General features: G+C 39.2%; 1 protein-coding gene across 1 annotated transcript; it reads left to right on the top strand.

Annotated features, from left to right (window-relative positions):
* The first annotated feature begins 258 nt into the window (after positions 1-258).
* Positions 259-15,364, top strand: UGDH (UDP-glucose 6-dehydrogenase). Its single transcript, XM_008641379.2, has 11 exons — positions 259-454; positions 2,806-2,907; positions 4,243-4,443; positions 4,530-4,727; positions 5,218-5,365; positions 6,651-6,745; positions 9,808-9,938; positions 10,634-10,767; positions 11,877-11,968; positions 12,052-12,162; positions 14,942-15,364. The coding sequence occupies exons 1-11, from the start codon at positions 293-295 to the stop codon at positions 15,050-15,052; spliced, it is 1,485 nt and encodes a 494-aa protein (XP_008639601.1). The 5' UTR covers positions 259-292; the 3' UTR covers positions 15,053-15,364.
* Positions 15,365-16,170: the final 806 nt, after the last annotated feature.

The raw sequence follows: 16,170 nt of genomic DNA, 5'->3' as shown, positions 1-16,170 counted from the left end.
CGGCCCGAGGGTGGTGTTTGGGGTGTCGGGACTCAAAGCGACCACAGAAACGCTTCCTTCATGGTCTGTGTGTGCTGGCGCTCCGGAGAGGGGCAGACTCCAAAGCCTTCCCGGGTTGGAGAGAGGAATAGCAGTTCCTTTCCAGAGATCAGCCGTAAGAAAACGTTTCTGTGGGCCGCAGCATAATAAAATCTGAAATCGCAAATGCTCTTTGTTTTCCTTGAATTGTTGGCCGGTATTTTAATTTGTAACTCCTGATTTTCCATTTCCCCCTCCTCTTACTAGAGCAATCATGTTTGAAATTAAGAAGATTTGCTGCATTGGTGCTGGTTATGTTGGTGGGCCAACCTGTAGTGTTATTGCACAAATGTGCCCCAGTATCAAAGTTACTGTTGTGGACGTCAATGAGGCCAGAATCAATGCCTGGAATTCAGACACTCTCCCAATCTACGAGGTAAACACCACTGTTGTCTCTTCTTCCAGACAGTGTTGCCTTTGCTTGCCACCCACTACATGGCATTTCCCCATAGCCCACTTCTGAAGCTTATCAAGCTTAGCACAGTAGCGATGTCCTTCAAAAAGAGTATTCTGGAACAGCTGCTTGTCACTACTGCTCATTAAACCAGATTTTTGAAATAACTTAATGCAGCTGATGCAGATGTGTATTAATGATTATATGAAGGGCCTAACGAGGAAAATGTAGTTCTATATATATGAAGGGCCTAATAAGGAAAATGTAATTCTATATATAGTGAATTGTGCTAAATCATGCTGACTTTCTTTTGGGATGTGATGTGATCATAACATAGTCCACTTGCTCAGTTGCAGATATTACCCGCTGTGTTGTAGCACAGTATAAATGTGTAATACTGAGCTGTAAGCTTTATTTGCATTCTGAATACTGCCAAAATCCAATCTGTGCTGCCCAGCTTTAACTATATGGAAGGATGGGGACAGTCATGTTTCTGATTCAGCCGTACCCTAAATCTTCAGTCTGACATGGGAAGACAAGGCCAAATAAATGTACCACACTGTCACTCCTTCGTTACAGAATTACTTTAATTTGAAAATACATAAAGCATTTTTCTATTTTGCTTCGCTTAGCATTTGTTGTTTTCCATTCTTTTTCATCATAAAAAAATAGGTCTCTTTTTCTTTCCTTCATTCTTTCATGAAGCACAGTTTTTATAGATTTGAATTCTTTAACTGGAGTGAAAACTTGTCTTCACTCATCTCCCAAAGACAAGGCATCTGACTGGTACTAACAGTTGCTCTTTTGCTGTGAGAAGTCTTCTTCCCTCTTAAAACCAAAGCTATACTGTGACTAAGTCAAGATGAATAGACCTCCTTTGTCAAATAAATTCAAAAGAAACGTGTATAATGTTCAGATTAGCAGGTGAGACAGGAATAAATTTTATGAAAGCAAGTACTTTGTTTTCTCTTAACACTTAGACTGAATGAGCTGAAGTAGAGCTTGCCTTGGCATGTTTTTTGGTTTGTTTTTTTTTAAAAACCCCAAACTTGTAACATCTGTTTCCTGGAATGGTGTCCTTTGCTTACAAAGAATGTACAAAAACTGCCAAGAGTTAGTTCAGACAGTTGTAAAATTGAGTCATTGCACAGTGAGGTTTTTGTATTTTTTTTTTGGTTGGTTTTTTTTCTTTACAGTGTCAGAAGTTATCTATTGGGCTGCCTTTCTATTTACATCCCATTGTCAGACCATAGTTGGAATATTCAGTGGGTTGTAACACATGTTATTTTGCCTGTTCTGACCTTTGTTTTTCTTCTAAGTGGGTGGTATTTGATATAAAATGAGACAGTAAAAATGTCTTGCGTAAGAAAGCTTCTGCTTTGTTTTCTTCTCTCCATCTAGTGAACCTTTGCCTTTCTGGCATTTACTCAAATATCTAATGTCACGATAGGTGTCTCACATTGGAGATTTGATTGCCACGTGAAAGTGCATGACTGACTATTCAAACAAAAGTAGAAGCTTCTTTTATCTGTGACAACTACATCTTGGTTAAATTTTTTTAGACCATTCTAATACAGAGGACTGCTCATTTGTATGTGACCTCCTGCTTCTGTTGTCTGAGTGGAAGTGTTAAGGGAAGGGAAAGTGTTACAGCACAGTATGTGTCTCTGGAAAGAATTTCATCATATTATGGCTGTTGTGATTCTTTCATACTGTGGGAGTGGTTCCATGATAAGTTTAATCTGGCCCAAAGATGGGTGGTTGCTGAAAGGAGTGGTCTTGATTTCCTGTCTGTCTCTGCTGCCTATCTTTCACTATATCTGGGCTTGCTTACTTGGTGGAAGATTTCTTTGTGGGGTGTTTTTTTGTGCTGAAGCAGTTTCAGATCTGAGATTGGGGAGATCATGGAAAGAGGGAAATGGAGAGTTGGGACCACCTTTGTTTGCAGGCTTTGTTGTTTGTTTGTAAGACTTCTTCTTGAATCTACTTAATATCACTCTACGGGTATTTCTTTAATTGTAGTAGAATTGAGCATGGGAATAACTGAAAGCTAAAATCCGGCTGTGCAATAAGCAATTCAGTGTGGCTGAAAGTCTCAGGACAGCATTTTGAGCCTTTTGAATAAGGAAGAGCTTAACTTTTTCCACTGTGTAAATCCTCAGAAGCTTTACTTCAGTCAGACTGAAAACATGCTGCATTGATGGGGGGAGAAAAGAAAATCTTTCTGTATCTGAAATTATATGCTGTTTGGGCATAGAGTTTGCTGCTCTTCTAACTGCATTAACCTAAAGTTAATGGCATTAACTGGGGTTTTTTTCTGCTTTTTTTTCCAGCCAGGGTTACAAGAAGTAGTAGAATCCTGTCGAGGCAAAAACCTCTTCTTTTCCACCAGTATTGATGATGCCATTAGAGAAGCTGATCTTGTATTTATTTCTGTAAGTTTAGGGGGAGAAGGTGGTTGTGTTTATCTTTTTTTTTTTCTTTCTTATCAAATCATTTTGTTGCTTTTCTTCTAGGAAGATGCCTTTGTTTTGTCATGTAGATTCACTTAGCAATGTCATTGTGTCACAGATTTCTCCTTGTCCTTCTGTGTACTGTGGGAAAAGTGTTTAGTAAGCTTTTTATTTGTTTTTTTTCTAGCCAGTAGCACCTTTGACAAATGAAGAGGTTCTAAGTCAAAATGGTAATGTTGATGTTTAACTTGGTTTGGTGTACGAAGTCAGAGCAGAATGTAGTGCAGCTCTGTCATTGCAGTGTACTGATGAAATCTATGGGACCTTGATAATAATGATAAAATTCCTAGACAGATATGCAAAATCATAGGCTGGTTATTCAGTTATGAAGTTGAACTATTTCTAGAAGCTTTTAAAAACAGTGTATTAGTGGAAGTGAGGGTGGCTTTAATATTTCAAAGCTATTGACACCACTAGAAAGAGGATTCAGTCAAAGATGAACCTTTTGTGATCTAGAGGTTGTTAGTAATGCAGAATGCAAAAGAACTGATTGCTGTTTGTCTTGGTAGGCCACAGTTGAGTTATTTGTTAAAGTCCTTTTTTCTTGAGAACTCCTCTTTGTTAGGGCACTGTAGTATGGAGCTCCCTTTCTGAGAGTATTTTTCTTCATTCATTTGGTCTAAAATGAATGCTATGTGGCTGGATGACTGCCACTAATACAGGCCATATATTGCCACCTGTCTTTGGTTCAAAACAAGCTGCTGTGTTTTACACATTGTTGGCATTTCTTCTTTCCATTTGTAATGAAAAGGACCCTCTGTCTTAATCTAAACAACGTGTTTTCCTTCATGTTGCCTTTTCTGTGTACGTCAGTATACTAATTTTCATCAGCCCTACACTTAGGTTTCATTGCAAAGTGAGTTTAAACTATAGTTGCCTCACTGGCCACAAGATTCTTATGTGAGCTTTTGCACTCCTAGCGTGGGACAGGTAACAAAAAGTGGCTGGCCATAATCATGAAGAAATTACTGGTGTTTCCAGAATAAGGATTGTTTCACCAAAGCCTGCAGAGCTGCTATGACTTGCCCTTGTTTAAATCCTATTTGAATAGAGGCCAGTGAGCTTTCCATAGAAAACAAAATGGGTAATTGAGACAGCTAATAGCTCATCTGATGTGGTAACCAGAATAATTCTGGGGTAGAAGCATTTTCCTTCTTGTGAGAAGGAAAATGTCCATCAGTCTTAACAATTTCACCTTGCCTCTTAACACAAGAGATACTGACCTGGAACATTTCTTCCCCTTTCATCTGTAATTAGGTTAATACACCAACAAAGACCTATGGGATGGGAAAAGGCCGAGCAGCTGATCTGAAATACATTGAAGCTTGCGCTAGAAGAATTGTACAGAATTCAAATGGCTATAAAATTGTCACTGAGAAAAGTACAGTTCCAGTACGTGCTGCGGAGAGCATTCGTCGAATATTTGATGCCAATACTAAGCCTAACTTGGATTTGCAGGTAAACATAATCTTTGAGTTGTGTATTTAAAGGCTGGCTATTGGTTTTGGCTTTTATTTGTTGTTCTTTTTTTCCTGTGTGTGTAGGTGCTGTCTAACCCAGAGTTCCTTGCTGAAGGAACAGCCATCAAGGACCTGAAGAACCCGGACAGAGTGCTTATTGGTGGAGATGACTCTCCAGAGGGACAGAAAGCTGTCCGTGCTCTGTGTGCTGTTTATGAGCACTGGGTGCCCAAAGAAAAGATCCTTACAACCAATACCTGGTCATCAGAACTTTCTAAACTGGTTAGTGTTACTCACTGCTGTGGTCTGCAATGAGCAAGGGGTGTGAGACAAAGCTCAGAAGCAGAATTTTGTTGACACTGAGTGATGCAGCTAGGAAAGACAGGTGAGGTTGGGGGGGACCCAATGCATGTGTCAAAGGATATTGATCTTTTCCAGTTCTCAGCTGACCTAGTTAATAGATGATACCAACTTTCTGTAAAGTCCTTTTCTCACTTTTATTGCTGTTAGTTATTACTAAGAGCAAACGTCCAGTGCTATAGAAACTGATTACCATCATAAAACGGTTCAAACTCTGCAAGTTAAGCATTATCTTGGTTTGCTTAAATCACATTAACTGGCATCTCTGTATTAAACTACTTATGTTACCCTTTTGTATGTCAACAGAGTTGCATAGGTACTGAAGTAGTCCTTTCAGTAGCAGCTCCCTTTGGTCTGTGGACATCCTGGTTTCTGGAAAACCGAAGTTCTTTACTATGCTTTTTATTTACAGGCAGCTAATGCTTTTCTTGCCCAAAGAATCAGCAGCATTAACTCAATCAGTGCTCTGTGTGAAGCTACAGGAGCAGATGTTGAAGAAGTAGCAAGAGCTATTGGAACAGACCAAAGAATTGGAAATAAATTTCTCAAAGCCAGTGTTGGTAAATGAAAAATTCCTCCTTTCTTTTTCCCCGTTGGGCTTCTGTTTAATAGTGCAGTAGTAGTGTTTTGAAATTAATTTGATTCTCTAAAATCTTCTACAGCATTAGAAGTACTCAATGTATGAAAATGCTGCTGTAGAATACTAGTATAAATCCATTTTTTTGGTAAAGTATGTAGAATTGAGGTTGCTGCAGACCCAGCAACCTGAAACTGGAGAGCTCAGAGTGCATGGTTTATCCTGCCTGTGACACTGGAAAGAAAAGCTGCAGCTTTATTTTTCTGAAGCATCACTGATGACAGTGCTCTCCAAGATGCCTTCCTGATTGCAACTGCTGCAATTTTGTTTGGGAGCTGCTGCCAGTGCCCTGAGAGAGAGAATACCTCTAGCTCAGAATGTGTGATGGCAGCTTGTAATTTGTAGGATGAATTCATAGGATGATAAGGTTGGAAAGACCTCAAAGATTGAGTCCAACCTTTGACCAATGACAACCTTGTCAACTAGGCCATAGCACTAAGTGCCACATACAGTTGTTTCTGGATTAGATTTATGAGAGAGTAAGATGTGATAAAGTGGTGATCAGTACATCAAACTTTCAAACTTCAGAACAAGACTAAAGCCTGTCTCTATGATTTTATGCTAGAAACTGAGACTTTAAAATAACCTTATTAAATATAACCTATCCTAAAGTCTGTGCAAGAGTGAAAAATAGATAGCAAATGCATTACCAAAATTCCTACTATGTTGTTACAATTCCTTCTACACTGTGTTGTTTCTGGGACTCTGCTTGCTGAGCAAAGTTCTAGTTTAAGGATCCCTCTAATTGTCTCAGTTTTCCCTTGGTCAGCTGTGGTGATCTTTGGTTCTTGGCAATGATTAAATATCCATTTGGGGGTGCAGGAGGAAGGAACCTAATCTTAACACACTTGTTTTGAGAAGTATTAGTCCAGATCTTGAGGTGGGGGGACAACAGGCCCAGGAGCTTGTCTGCCTACTTGTAATAGTAGCCCATAGTTGCTTTTTCTCATACAGGTTCAGGTTTCTGTGTTAAAACTTCCATTGATTTCAGTGGAACATGAAGCATAATTAAGCCTTCTGTAATTGACAAAGTAAGTAGGTCCAGGAGTTGGATTTTAAGATATTAAGTTTTTTCATTTGCTAGCAGTGAAATACGGGGAAAAATTATAATGCTGACGATGCCAGTGATTGCCAAAAGCTACTTGATTCCACAGATTGTCTTGGATCAGTACCTTAGTCACCTGTAAAATAACTACTTTCTCTTTCAGGGTTCGGAGGTAGCTGTTTTCAGAAGGATGTCTTGAATTTAGTGTACCTCTGTGAGGCACTGAACTTACCTGAGGTAGCTCGCTACTGGCAACAGGTACGAGTTCCTCACCAATTTTTTCAGAGGGTGGTGTTTCTTCAGCACTCAGCTTTCAGGCATTGAGCTTTTAAGTGTTTTCCACACAAACTGTGTTTCAGCTCTAAGGAGCAGATAACTTAGTTCTGGTCATCTTTACATTTTAGGGCACTCAGCCTAATGCTGCCATTTGATAATTACAGGTACTTAGGCTTTTTTGGGGTGAATCAAGTTACCTGGGTCAAATGGATTGGGAAGCTGTCTAGAAGCAGCACTAGGAAATGTGAAGTACAAGCGTGTGTCTCCTGTCTTTCTCTTGCAGTTTGCTGCCCACTTTGAATTCAGAACTTTTGATCTTTTCCTCAGTGTCTACTTCTACAGCTCTGAAAGAACTCAGCAGATCTTGCTATTTTTAAAAAAAACAAGGTTGCTGTTGTTCCGTGGTTTAATGTTAGGAATGGGAAGATATGGATGCTCTCAGGCCTGGCTCTAGTGCAGCAATAATACCCAGTTTGTACTAGCAAGCATTTCCCTATTAACCAGTGAAAGCACCTCACCTTTCTTCCTAGTCCTGAATGAGAAGCTTTGAGGTGTGTGGTATGGTCAAAAAACCCCTTTGGTTTTTTGCTGATTTGTCTGTGGTGGTCAAGTATAAGGCTGCCCAGCAGATGCCCCCAGAATACCAAGTACTTGATTTGCCTACCTTATTAACAGCTTTGCTTTTTTTGATCTTCATTTTGGCTAGCCTTTTTTCCCTTCACTCTTCTCTATCCCAGTCTGCTGCCAAAGAAACAACCTGCCAATAATTATTAGTACATCATTGGTCAGTTGTGCCACATCTGTACTGAAGTCCAGTGTTATATTGTTATCTAGGTCATCATGGACATATGGTGCTGTTGATGGGGTTATTTAGGCTTTGTTGGCTTTGCAAGGTTCTCCTCCCCAGGAGATCCCTAATACTTCCTTCCAAATGTCTGAAGTTTGGCTGGATCTCACTCATAATTCCCTCATAACTGCCTGTAAAACTGTGCCATCTCCAAGTACTATCTGTGGCTTTTGTCAGCTTCTTCCGTTACCTGTGATGTCCAGTGGCTCTCAATGCCCTGTTCAGAGTTTAACCTCCAGCCAGGGGCTAGTCAGCAGCCTAGTTACTTGCTTGCAACTATAACTCTTACATTAATTGCTTGGGACACGGAAGGCATGGGTTTTATGTTGTTTGCCTCTTCAGAGGTTTGGACTGACATCTTCCTTAAAAATATATTTCATTAGGATAGCCTAGTCTATGGTGGAGAGGCCTGCATCCCATCGGTGAAGAGAGACTAATGTACTGAATGAGCTTTGTGCAAGCATCCAGAAGAGATTTGGTTCAGTGTAGGACGTGGATGCATCAGCGCAGCAGGGAAGAGGAGGAGCACTAGGTTCTGATATTTGCTTTATGAGCTACTGCTTTTACTCACTATAAGATGAGAGCAGACAATGGACAGTCCCTGGAGCAGCATGAGCTGCAGGAACCAACCATGTTACCTCACTGATAAGCTGATGGGTAGGGAATAATTAATACTGTCTTGAAAGAAACAAGTTGGTTTGGCTCTGTCCTGTGGGATCATAAGGACCCTTCTCAAAATGCAGGCTACTTGGTATCTTGGCAACCCAAAGGCATAGGAACACTTAGTTTGTTCTATCTGGAGGTTTATTTAACAAAAGCCTAAAAGTTTGCATTGCTGCTGTAAACAAGACAGTTAAAGTGCTTTTGATGCTTTTATGCTTTCTTTCAAGAGCAGTGTTCTTTGCAGTGTTTCTGTATGGCTTATTAAGCTGTGGACAGATCAGATAGTAAGAACAGCTGCCTGCAGAGTTAGGGTAAGGTAAAATGCCATGCTCGTACTACAGCCCTGTAGCTGCACCTTCTGCTTCCTCAGAGCCCTGTTGTCATCTCACAGGGGTCTGTCTGCCCCAGCCCACACTGCTCAAGTCATGTAATGTGCACTCCTGTGCACCCTTAAAAGCAACTGTATGCACCCCTTCTTTGTGGCCTGAGCACTGCACTCTTGGCAGTGGGAGAGCTCAGACCAGAGGCACATTCTGGAGGATATGCTGATCAGAGCAGTCCCAGAATCCTAACTTTTGTTCTATCTGGCCTTTGGAGAGAGGAGGGCCCTCTAATACCAAAACCTTCATTCCCTGAACATTTACCTACAGAAGGAAATACATTCCTCTTGCCTTGCCAACTGTACATTCATTGCCTGTCACTGCCCTGTTGAGTTGCATAAATCTCACTGCTTTTATTTCTTTTCCTCAAATAAATGTGGTTCACCAATATCCTTCTACTGAATAGTTTATACCTTATGTCTCAAAGGCTGCTCCTGTTAATTCTTGATTTGGGCTAAAAGTTTCAAAGCCTGGAGGGTTGTGTAGCTCTTTCCAATCCACTTTAAACACTGAAAAGGTGGGGGAACGTACCTTTACTATTTTACCAGTGGTCCAGTGTCCTCTGTGTGTGATGACTGGAGATCCAAGTGTGAAGCAGGCTGGAGGAAAGAACAGGAGCAATGGGTGATCAAACCCACTTTCATGTAATAACAAAATAACGAAAGTGAGCCATTTAAGTGTGGTTGAATTACACAAGTTTCCTGTATTGGCATCTGTTAGTGTGGATTAAAAAGGCTAATTCTTGCAGTTGTTACATGTGGCATGTAAAAAAGTGTAGGTCTGGCAATGGGATGTCCATGTGACATCAAGTACCCTAGTTCTGAAATAGGCAGAGACATGGAAAGCAATAAGTTTTAATTTTCTTTTAAAAAGGCAATATGGAAAAAATCCTAGTCTTTAAACTAGATAATGCGTGTTAAGATGTGTGTATGTGTATCAGAATTCACTCATTAAATAGGATTTATCTCAGCATTTGGTAAATTAACTAAATTTATCTTTGGATTGCTTATGATACTGAGTATCATAATTCAAATAATCTCTCTTTTAAACCTCTATTAAATTTATGTATGGGTAGTTTGGCTTGATGGTTAATAGAATCTGTTTATAGTTTAAAATGGCTCCCTTCTGTACCATCACGGCTTGTGTCATTTCAGGTAATAGACATGAATGATTATCAGAGAAGAAGATTTGCTTCCCGCATTATTGACAGCTTGTTCAATACTGTCACTGACAAGAAGATTGCTATTTTAGGGTTTGCTTTCAAAAAGGATACTGGGGACACAAGGTAAGCAAGCAAGCTCAGTTCACCAGCAGGGATTCCCTACAGTCGTCACCAGCCACGCAGCTAATGCCCCCCACTGAATTGTATTAAGAGGTGGGATATGGGACCCTTTGTTTCTTTTGACTGAATTGGTGGGTAACAAAGATTAGTCTTTCTTAAATGGGTGAGAAAAGTTTCTTGACCCCTACGACAGACCTGAATCATGCAGAAGTTGCAGATCATTCTAGTCCTTATTAACTTACACAATCAAAGATAGATTTTAACAGACTCCTTCCATTCTCCACAGAAGAGAATGCAAACACTTCTGCAGCTGGTTCTAAATTGCTTTGTGAAATCAAAGTTTCAGCTTGGTTTCCTGAAGTGGTTAATTCTGTTTTCCTGTAAAGGTCAAACTTGATACAACTCTTCAGCTGCAGTTTGTGGGGAAAGCTTATAAACTCTAGGCCTTTATAATTTTGGTCTGTAGGAGTCCTCGGACTTACTGTCTCTCTTAATTCAGCAAAAGAGATACAGACTTCTTCATATTATTCTTCTGGGTGTCCCTCAAGATAACAGATTTCCTGCTGGCATGGTTGCCACTAAGATATTTAATGTAAAATTGATATAAAAGCTCTGGTATTGCATATCATGATACTTGAAAACTTTCATTACTTGGAACATGCCACCTGGTTCCTTAACTGATTGATTCTCTTCCCTAGAGAGTCATCCAGTATCTACATTAGCAAGTATTTAATGGATGAAGGAGCAAAGCTCCATATCTATGACCCTAAAGTACCTAAGGAACAAATCATCTTAGATCTCTCACATCTGGGTGTCTCAGAAGATAACCAAGGTAAGAATGCTCATGTAAGGTTTATTTCCTCTTTGCATCCTATTCTCAGTATACACAGGTCTGTATAAATATTATAAATTCATTTTCAGCATGACGTTGTTGTGCTGTTGGTTGCACATAGTAGAAAATTGTTACAGCTCAGAGGATTACTCTCACTCTTCTTCCTTTCCCCATAGCTTTTGTAGATAAATGCTAATTCTCAACTATTGTGTATTTTTCTTTCAATAAATACTCATTTGAATAGATGCCTAGAATTTTATATTTTCGCATAATTAAAAGGAAGAGAAAGAAGACTGTCCAGAAGGAGAGACTAGTTGTTCTGATAGTTTCTTTGTGTCCAAAGTACTATCTTGTATTAGTTCTTTCTTACATAACTAAAATTAAGAAGTAATTCCAGAATGCAGTATTGAGCATTCTCCCACCCCTCATATCACTTCCAAATTACTTTGTTCCCTTACATTCAAGAACACTTTAGAGTAATCACCTATGATTATAGAGGTAGGGGGTATGTGGAACTTCTGTTTTCTTACTGGGGAGAGGGGGAATGGAGTTGATGAATGGGGAGAATAGATGAGGCTTCTAGAGGTGAAGAGAATGGAGCAAACTGAGCTGTGATGAAGAATGAAGAGTGTACGCTATTTGACATGCCCTTGAATTAGAGGGAAAGGGAAGGCTTTCCTCTAGGCAGCTGCTCAGGCAGCCCCTGGGGAGCCATGTGTCTCTTCCCCAGTGTGAACTGAGTGTTAAATAGAAACTGTGATGTGCTGCTGTTCTACAGACAATGACCTTCGTGAGAGTTGGCATTTGAGCACTCCATAGTACCCTCTAATTCTAGAGATGTCCTTGAGTGTATACATTAGATTTGAAAGCTTGACTTGAAACATTTAAGTGCTGTGACTACTCACATGCCAGGTACGAGCTGTTTTCATCTAAATGAGTAAAATCTAAATGAGTAAAATCAAAGTGGTATCTTGGTAGAAAATATCTCTAGGTGAGTGACTTGAAACCACTTGTTTGTGTAGGGCAAGGAAGGAGACTCATTTGCCAGAAACGTGTCAGATTGGTGGTAAAGGCATGTGCAGAATAAAATTATTTTCCTTTTGTTACAGTGTCTCGGTTGGTCACTATCAGTAAAGATCCCTATGAAGCCTGTGATGGAGCCCATGCCCTTGTGATTTGCACTGAATGGGACATGTTTAAGGTAAATGTTGTCTTAAACTAAAGAAAAAAAGAGGGAGTGTTATGCTACTTATTTATTCTATCTGCTTTAATTACTCTTTACAGGAGCTGGATTATGAACGTATTCATAAGAAAATGCTAAAGCCTGCGTTTATCTTTGATGGTAGGAGAGTTCTAGATGATCTTCACAATGAGCTACAAGTCATTGGCTTCCAGGTAATCATCTGGGTGATGCTTTTTATGTTTCTTTCCTTCTTCTCTCTTCCCTCTTGCTCTCCCTCTTCAGTGACTGAGTAGCAAGGGAAAAAAAAAGACCTCTGCAGGTGAGGATTTAAATGTACACCTGTCTGTTCTTAAGTGTTCACTAGTGCTGTCTTCCTCTACTATCTTAATACTTTCACAGACTGATGCTCTTTTAAAGTTGAGGCTACATCAGACTATGCCATCAACGTTCTGCAGTATAAGCCTGCCTTAGAATTTAGGTAGGAAGAGACTTCTGAGATCATAGAGTGCAACCATAAATACAACATCTGAATGCTGTTCTGCCCTTCTTTGCAGCACAGCATATATATAAATAATGGACAGTTAGGAGGTAAACATGAAAAACTGCTAAATCTCATGCCTGAATTAATTCTAGGCATGATATTTGACTCCAAAACCAGCTCCTTCACTGTTTCTTCCAGACCTGCAGTCTTTGCTGCTACCACACAGCAGAAGGGCTGAGTTTGAATGTTATAACCTATGCCATAGCCCCTACTTGGAATCTTATTTTAATACCACAAAAAAAAAAAAAAAAGACGCTTTTGAAATTGACAGTAACAGGATAGCAAAACACACTTCCTGCAGAAGTAAATGTAAGCTGTAAGTACCATTTTTGCTCCTCACAAAAGACATAAGCAGGTTTACTGGAGACATGAGACTTAAACACTGGACACTGGACAAGATGTCATATGGGTAACAAATGTTTATCAGCTGTGAGATCTTCACTTGGACAAACTATTAACAGAAGTTTTGGACTCTTCTCCCTGAAGTTTGTGTTAACAAAGCTGGCTGATCCTGGAGGTGAAAGCAGTGAATGGAAAAATGTATCTGAAGATAGTCAGTGAAACACCCAAGTGTTACATGGGAGGCTGGAGGAGATGACTAATTAGTCCTTTTAGTCCTTTGTGTTTGATTAAGATTAGCCAGAAGATCCAAACAATGGTGTTTGTTTACACCAGAGAGAGGGCCCAGAAGCAAATGCTTCACTTTTTAGCTAAGTGCTTTGCCAAGCTAATAGCTAATTCTATATCAAATTCTAATCTGTGTGATATTTCTCCTAGGAATTTCTCTTCTGAAGTCTTCTGTGGCTTAAAGACTTTCTAGATCAGAGACTGTACTTTTGTGTTTCTTGTATGAAATTCTTGTTGAATTTTTAACCAGTTTGTGAGTTTGCTGACCAGAATGCAGTTGGTCATCCAGGTTTATTATCCAGATTTTTCATCCAGAATATCATTGCAAAGGCATTTAACAATTGACCTATAGTCTCTGCATAAAATAATAAAAAGGATTTTGTCTTAAACGGACAATCCCAAAATTTAAGTTTTTAGGGCTCTAGTCTTGTAACTTCCCTTGTTAAAAGTTGTTTCACTAGACAGCCTTATAGCTACATTAGATGCTAAAAGCAATTCCATTGTATACAATCGAAATCTATGAATTTGAGTAGTTCTAATATTTTTTTTCTCAAACTGGAGTTTAAATAACTTTGAACACACCTACCATTTCAATTATAACCTGTTTCCACAGTAGAAGCTTAATTCAGGACATACAAATGTGAAGCTCTGATTTTAGGCAAAGTAATTTCTGATTTGAGAAAAAAAATCTGCTCAGGTCTCAAGCAGGGAAAGTAGAGTAAGCCTTGACTGAAGGGCTTGAAGCACTTTCAGCATAGATGGAATTTGACTAATACCAAAGTCACCAAATCCTGGAACAATCTGACAGAAGCATCTCAGCCAGATACAATAAGAACAAAATCTACAAGCCAGATCAGATGCATGTTTCAGTTATTTTTCGTTCCCTGTACTTCTGAGTACTGTACTTACTCTCATAATGGCTGTAGGATTTCTCTCTTGATATTTTTTCCCTGTTTAAGCTACAGTTATGTACACTGTTTGTGAGTCAGCTTGTATAGATTCATTCAACTAGGCAGTTGAAGCTGTTAAAGGGCAACTACAGTACATACAGCTCTCTTGACTGTTTAAACAACTCTCTTCAGTGTTAGCTCAGATATCTGCCTAGAATATATTCATCAAAATTTTATTAAAATAGAATAGTTGAAGTATTTTGTTTTTCGGAGCTTTGCTTTTGACCTGCATTACTTAAGAGGAAAGCTACAGTTCTGCTTATTTATTGAATGCCTGAACTGTCCTACTAGTTAGTGTTTTGTCTTCTACAAGCTCTGTCCTTAGTGATTTACATTAGTCTGAACTAGAAATTAGGGGAATTTGCCTTGCTCTTTGAATTTTGCCATACCTGGCTTGTGTGTGTTGCCTTTGTCACATGCTTTCACTTGTAGTGTTGGCTACCTTTACCCTTTCAGAGTTGTGTTGCTTCAAAAACAGCCTACTGCATTACAGAGGGAAAAACTTTTTCTATGTTAATTTAGTATAAATTTTTAGGAAAAGGAGTCTGAACCCACATGTTAAGAATATCCAGAAACATTTTATGGTATTTGTATTGGTAGTTCTATGGAAGGTGAGGCAGATGGATGTTCAGATTGTCAAGATGCAGCTTTAAGTAGGCAAAGCAGCCACCTGTGAAAGGCTGGCTGGTTGGTTGTTTTGTTTTTTCAACAAACTCTTTGCAACTCCAGTCACAGAAACTGTCCTTGGGCACACTGTTCTTTGTGGCTTGTGCTACTCTAATGTTCATAAAATGTGTTCTTTATAGATTCCTCATAGGTTGACATGATTGTTAGCTTGCCACACTCACTTGTGAAATGTGTTTTCTCTTTCAGATTGAAACAATTGGGAAGAAGGTGTCAGCCAAAAGAATTCCTTTTGCTTCTTCATGTGAAATTCCTAAATTCAGCCTGCAGGATCCACCTGTCAAAAAGCCTAGGGTATAATGTTTAATAGATACTGAAGGAATTCTGTGGATCTTCTTAGTGATAATACTGTAAGCCTATGCTTTTTTTAAGGAAATATATTTTTCATAAACTAAACCAGTTTTACACTAGAAATGGTACCTGGTACATGTGAATTCAGTCTATTTTCAAATCTCTATTTTTATAGCAATTTTTTTTTGGTTACTGAAGATGGTACAAACCTGTTTTTAATAATGAATCATCTTTTAAGTGCAAAAGTTACCTTCAAACTGCAGATTTCTGCTTCCAGAAGTGTTGCTAAACGGCACTTTAAATATTTCAAGTGATATGAAAGCAAAAGAAATAGAATATCTTTCTACCTTAGTCCAGTTATAGACTGTAATCAGTCTATATAAACTGTCATCTATAGACTGGAACTTTGGTCTCAGCAATTTTCTTTTGGGGTGATTCTTTGCCTATCTATAGACTGGAACTTTGGTCTCAGCAATTTTTAATTTTCTTTTGGGGTGATTCTTTGCCCGGTTAAATGCCTGCTCTACCTGGCATTCAAGTCAAAAGATCATTTCTAAGTAAATTGGTAGGCTTTAGGTCCAGCCCTAAGGTAGAGCTGACTTCAACAATAACGCCCCAGTCGTGGTTGGGATCCATTGGCGCTGATACAGTCTGAACTTCCTCTCTTGGGAGACCAGATAGTTCTGCAGGCATCGATCGTGTAATTAGTGCCAGTGGACAGCAGCTACAAACTGATCCACTGGCAGGTTTGCAGTTTTCATTTTTTGGTTGTCTTGCCTACATTCCATGTGCAGCCACGCATTTTTGATTTAATCAGATTCCTGGGGCAAGTATTCCCTAAGTTACAGCAATACAACCTGTCTTCAGCAGAGGAGCATTCTGCTTGTTTGAACACTGGATTTAAGCAGAATTACCTTAATTTGGTATCAGCCCAAGTAGAAAACAAATATTGGCTTCAGTGTTACCTGGTAGTTATCTTTTTCCTTCCTTACATACATCTGAAAGCAGCTTTTTTAATGAATCTGCAAAAACATAATCTCTGCTGTGAAGAAATTATTAAAAATTAATTCAGGCCCATAAATTCAGCCCCCAAAATCAGCTTGCTACCTCATTTGACTAGCAGGAAT

The sequence above is a fragment of the Corvus brachyrhynchos genome, unplaced genomic scaffold (assembly GCF_000691975.1).
Source record: "Corvus brachyrhynchos isolate BGI_N302 unplaced genomic scaffold, ASM69197v1 scaffold17, whole genome shotgun sequence".
Classification (NCBI taxonomy): domain Eukaryota; kingdom Metazoa; phylum Chordata; class Aves; order Passeriformes; family Corvidae; genus Corvus; species Corvus brachyrhynchos.
The sequence above is the reverse complement of the archived record's forward strand: the minus strand, read 5'-3'. Positions and strand labels throughout refer to the sequence as shown.

What these genes read in the sequence shown, in the direction of transcription:
- UGDH (XM_008641379.2), top strand. Translation starts at nt 293, where the DNA reads ATGTTTGAAATTAAGAAGATTTGCTGCATTGGTGCTGGTTATGTTGGT. An exon ending in AAGGATACTGGGGACACAAG is followed by an intron (nt 9,939 to 10,633) that starts GTAAGCAAGCAA and finishes TCTCTTCCCTAG; the next exon opens with AGAGTCATCCAGTATCTACA. An exon ending in CTGAATGGGACATGTTTAAG is followed by an intron (nt 11,969 to 12,051) that starts GTAAATGTTGTC and finishes TACTCTTTACAG; the next exon opens with GAGCTGGATTATGAACGTAT.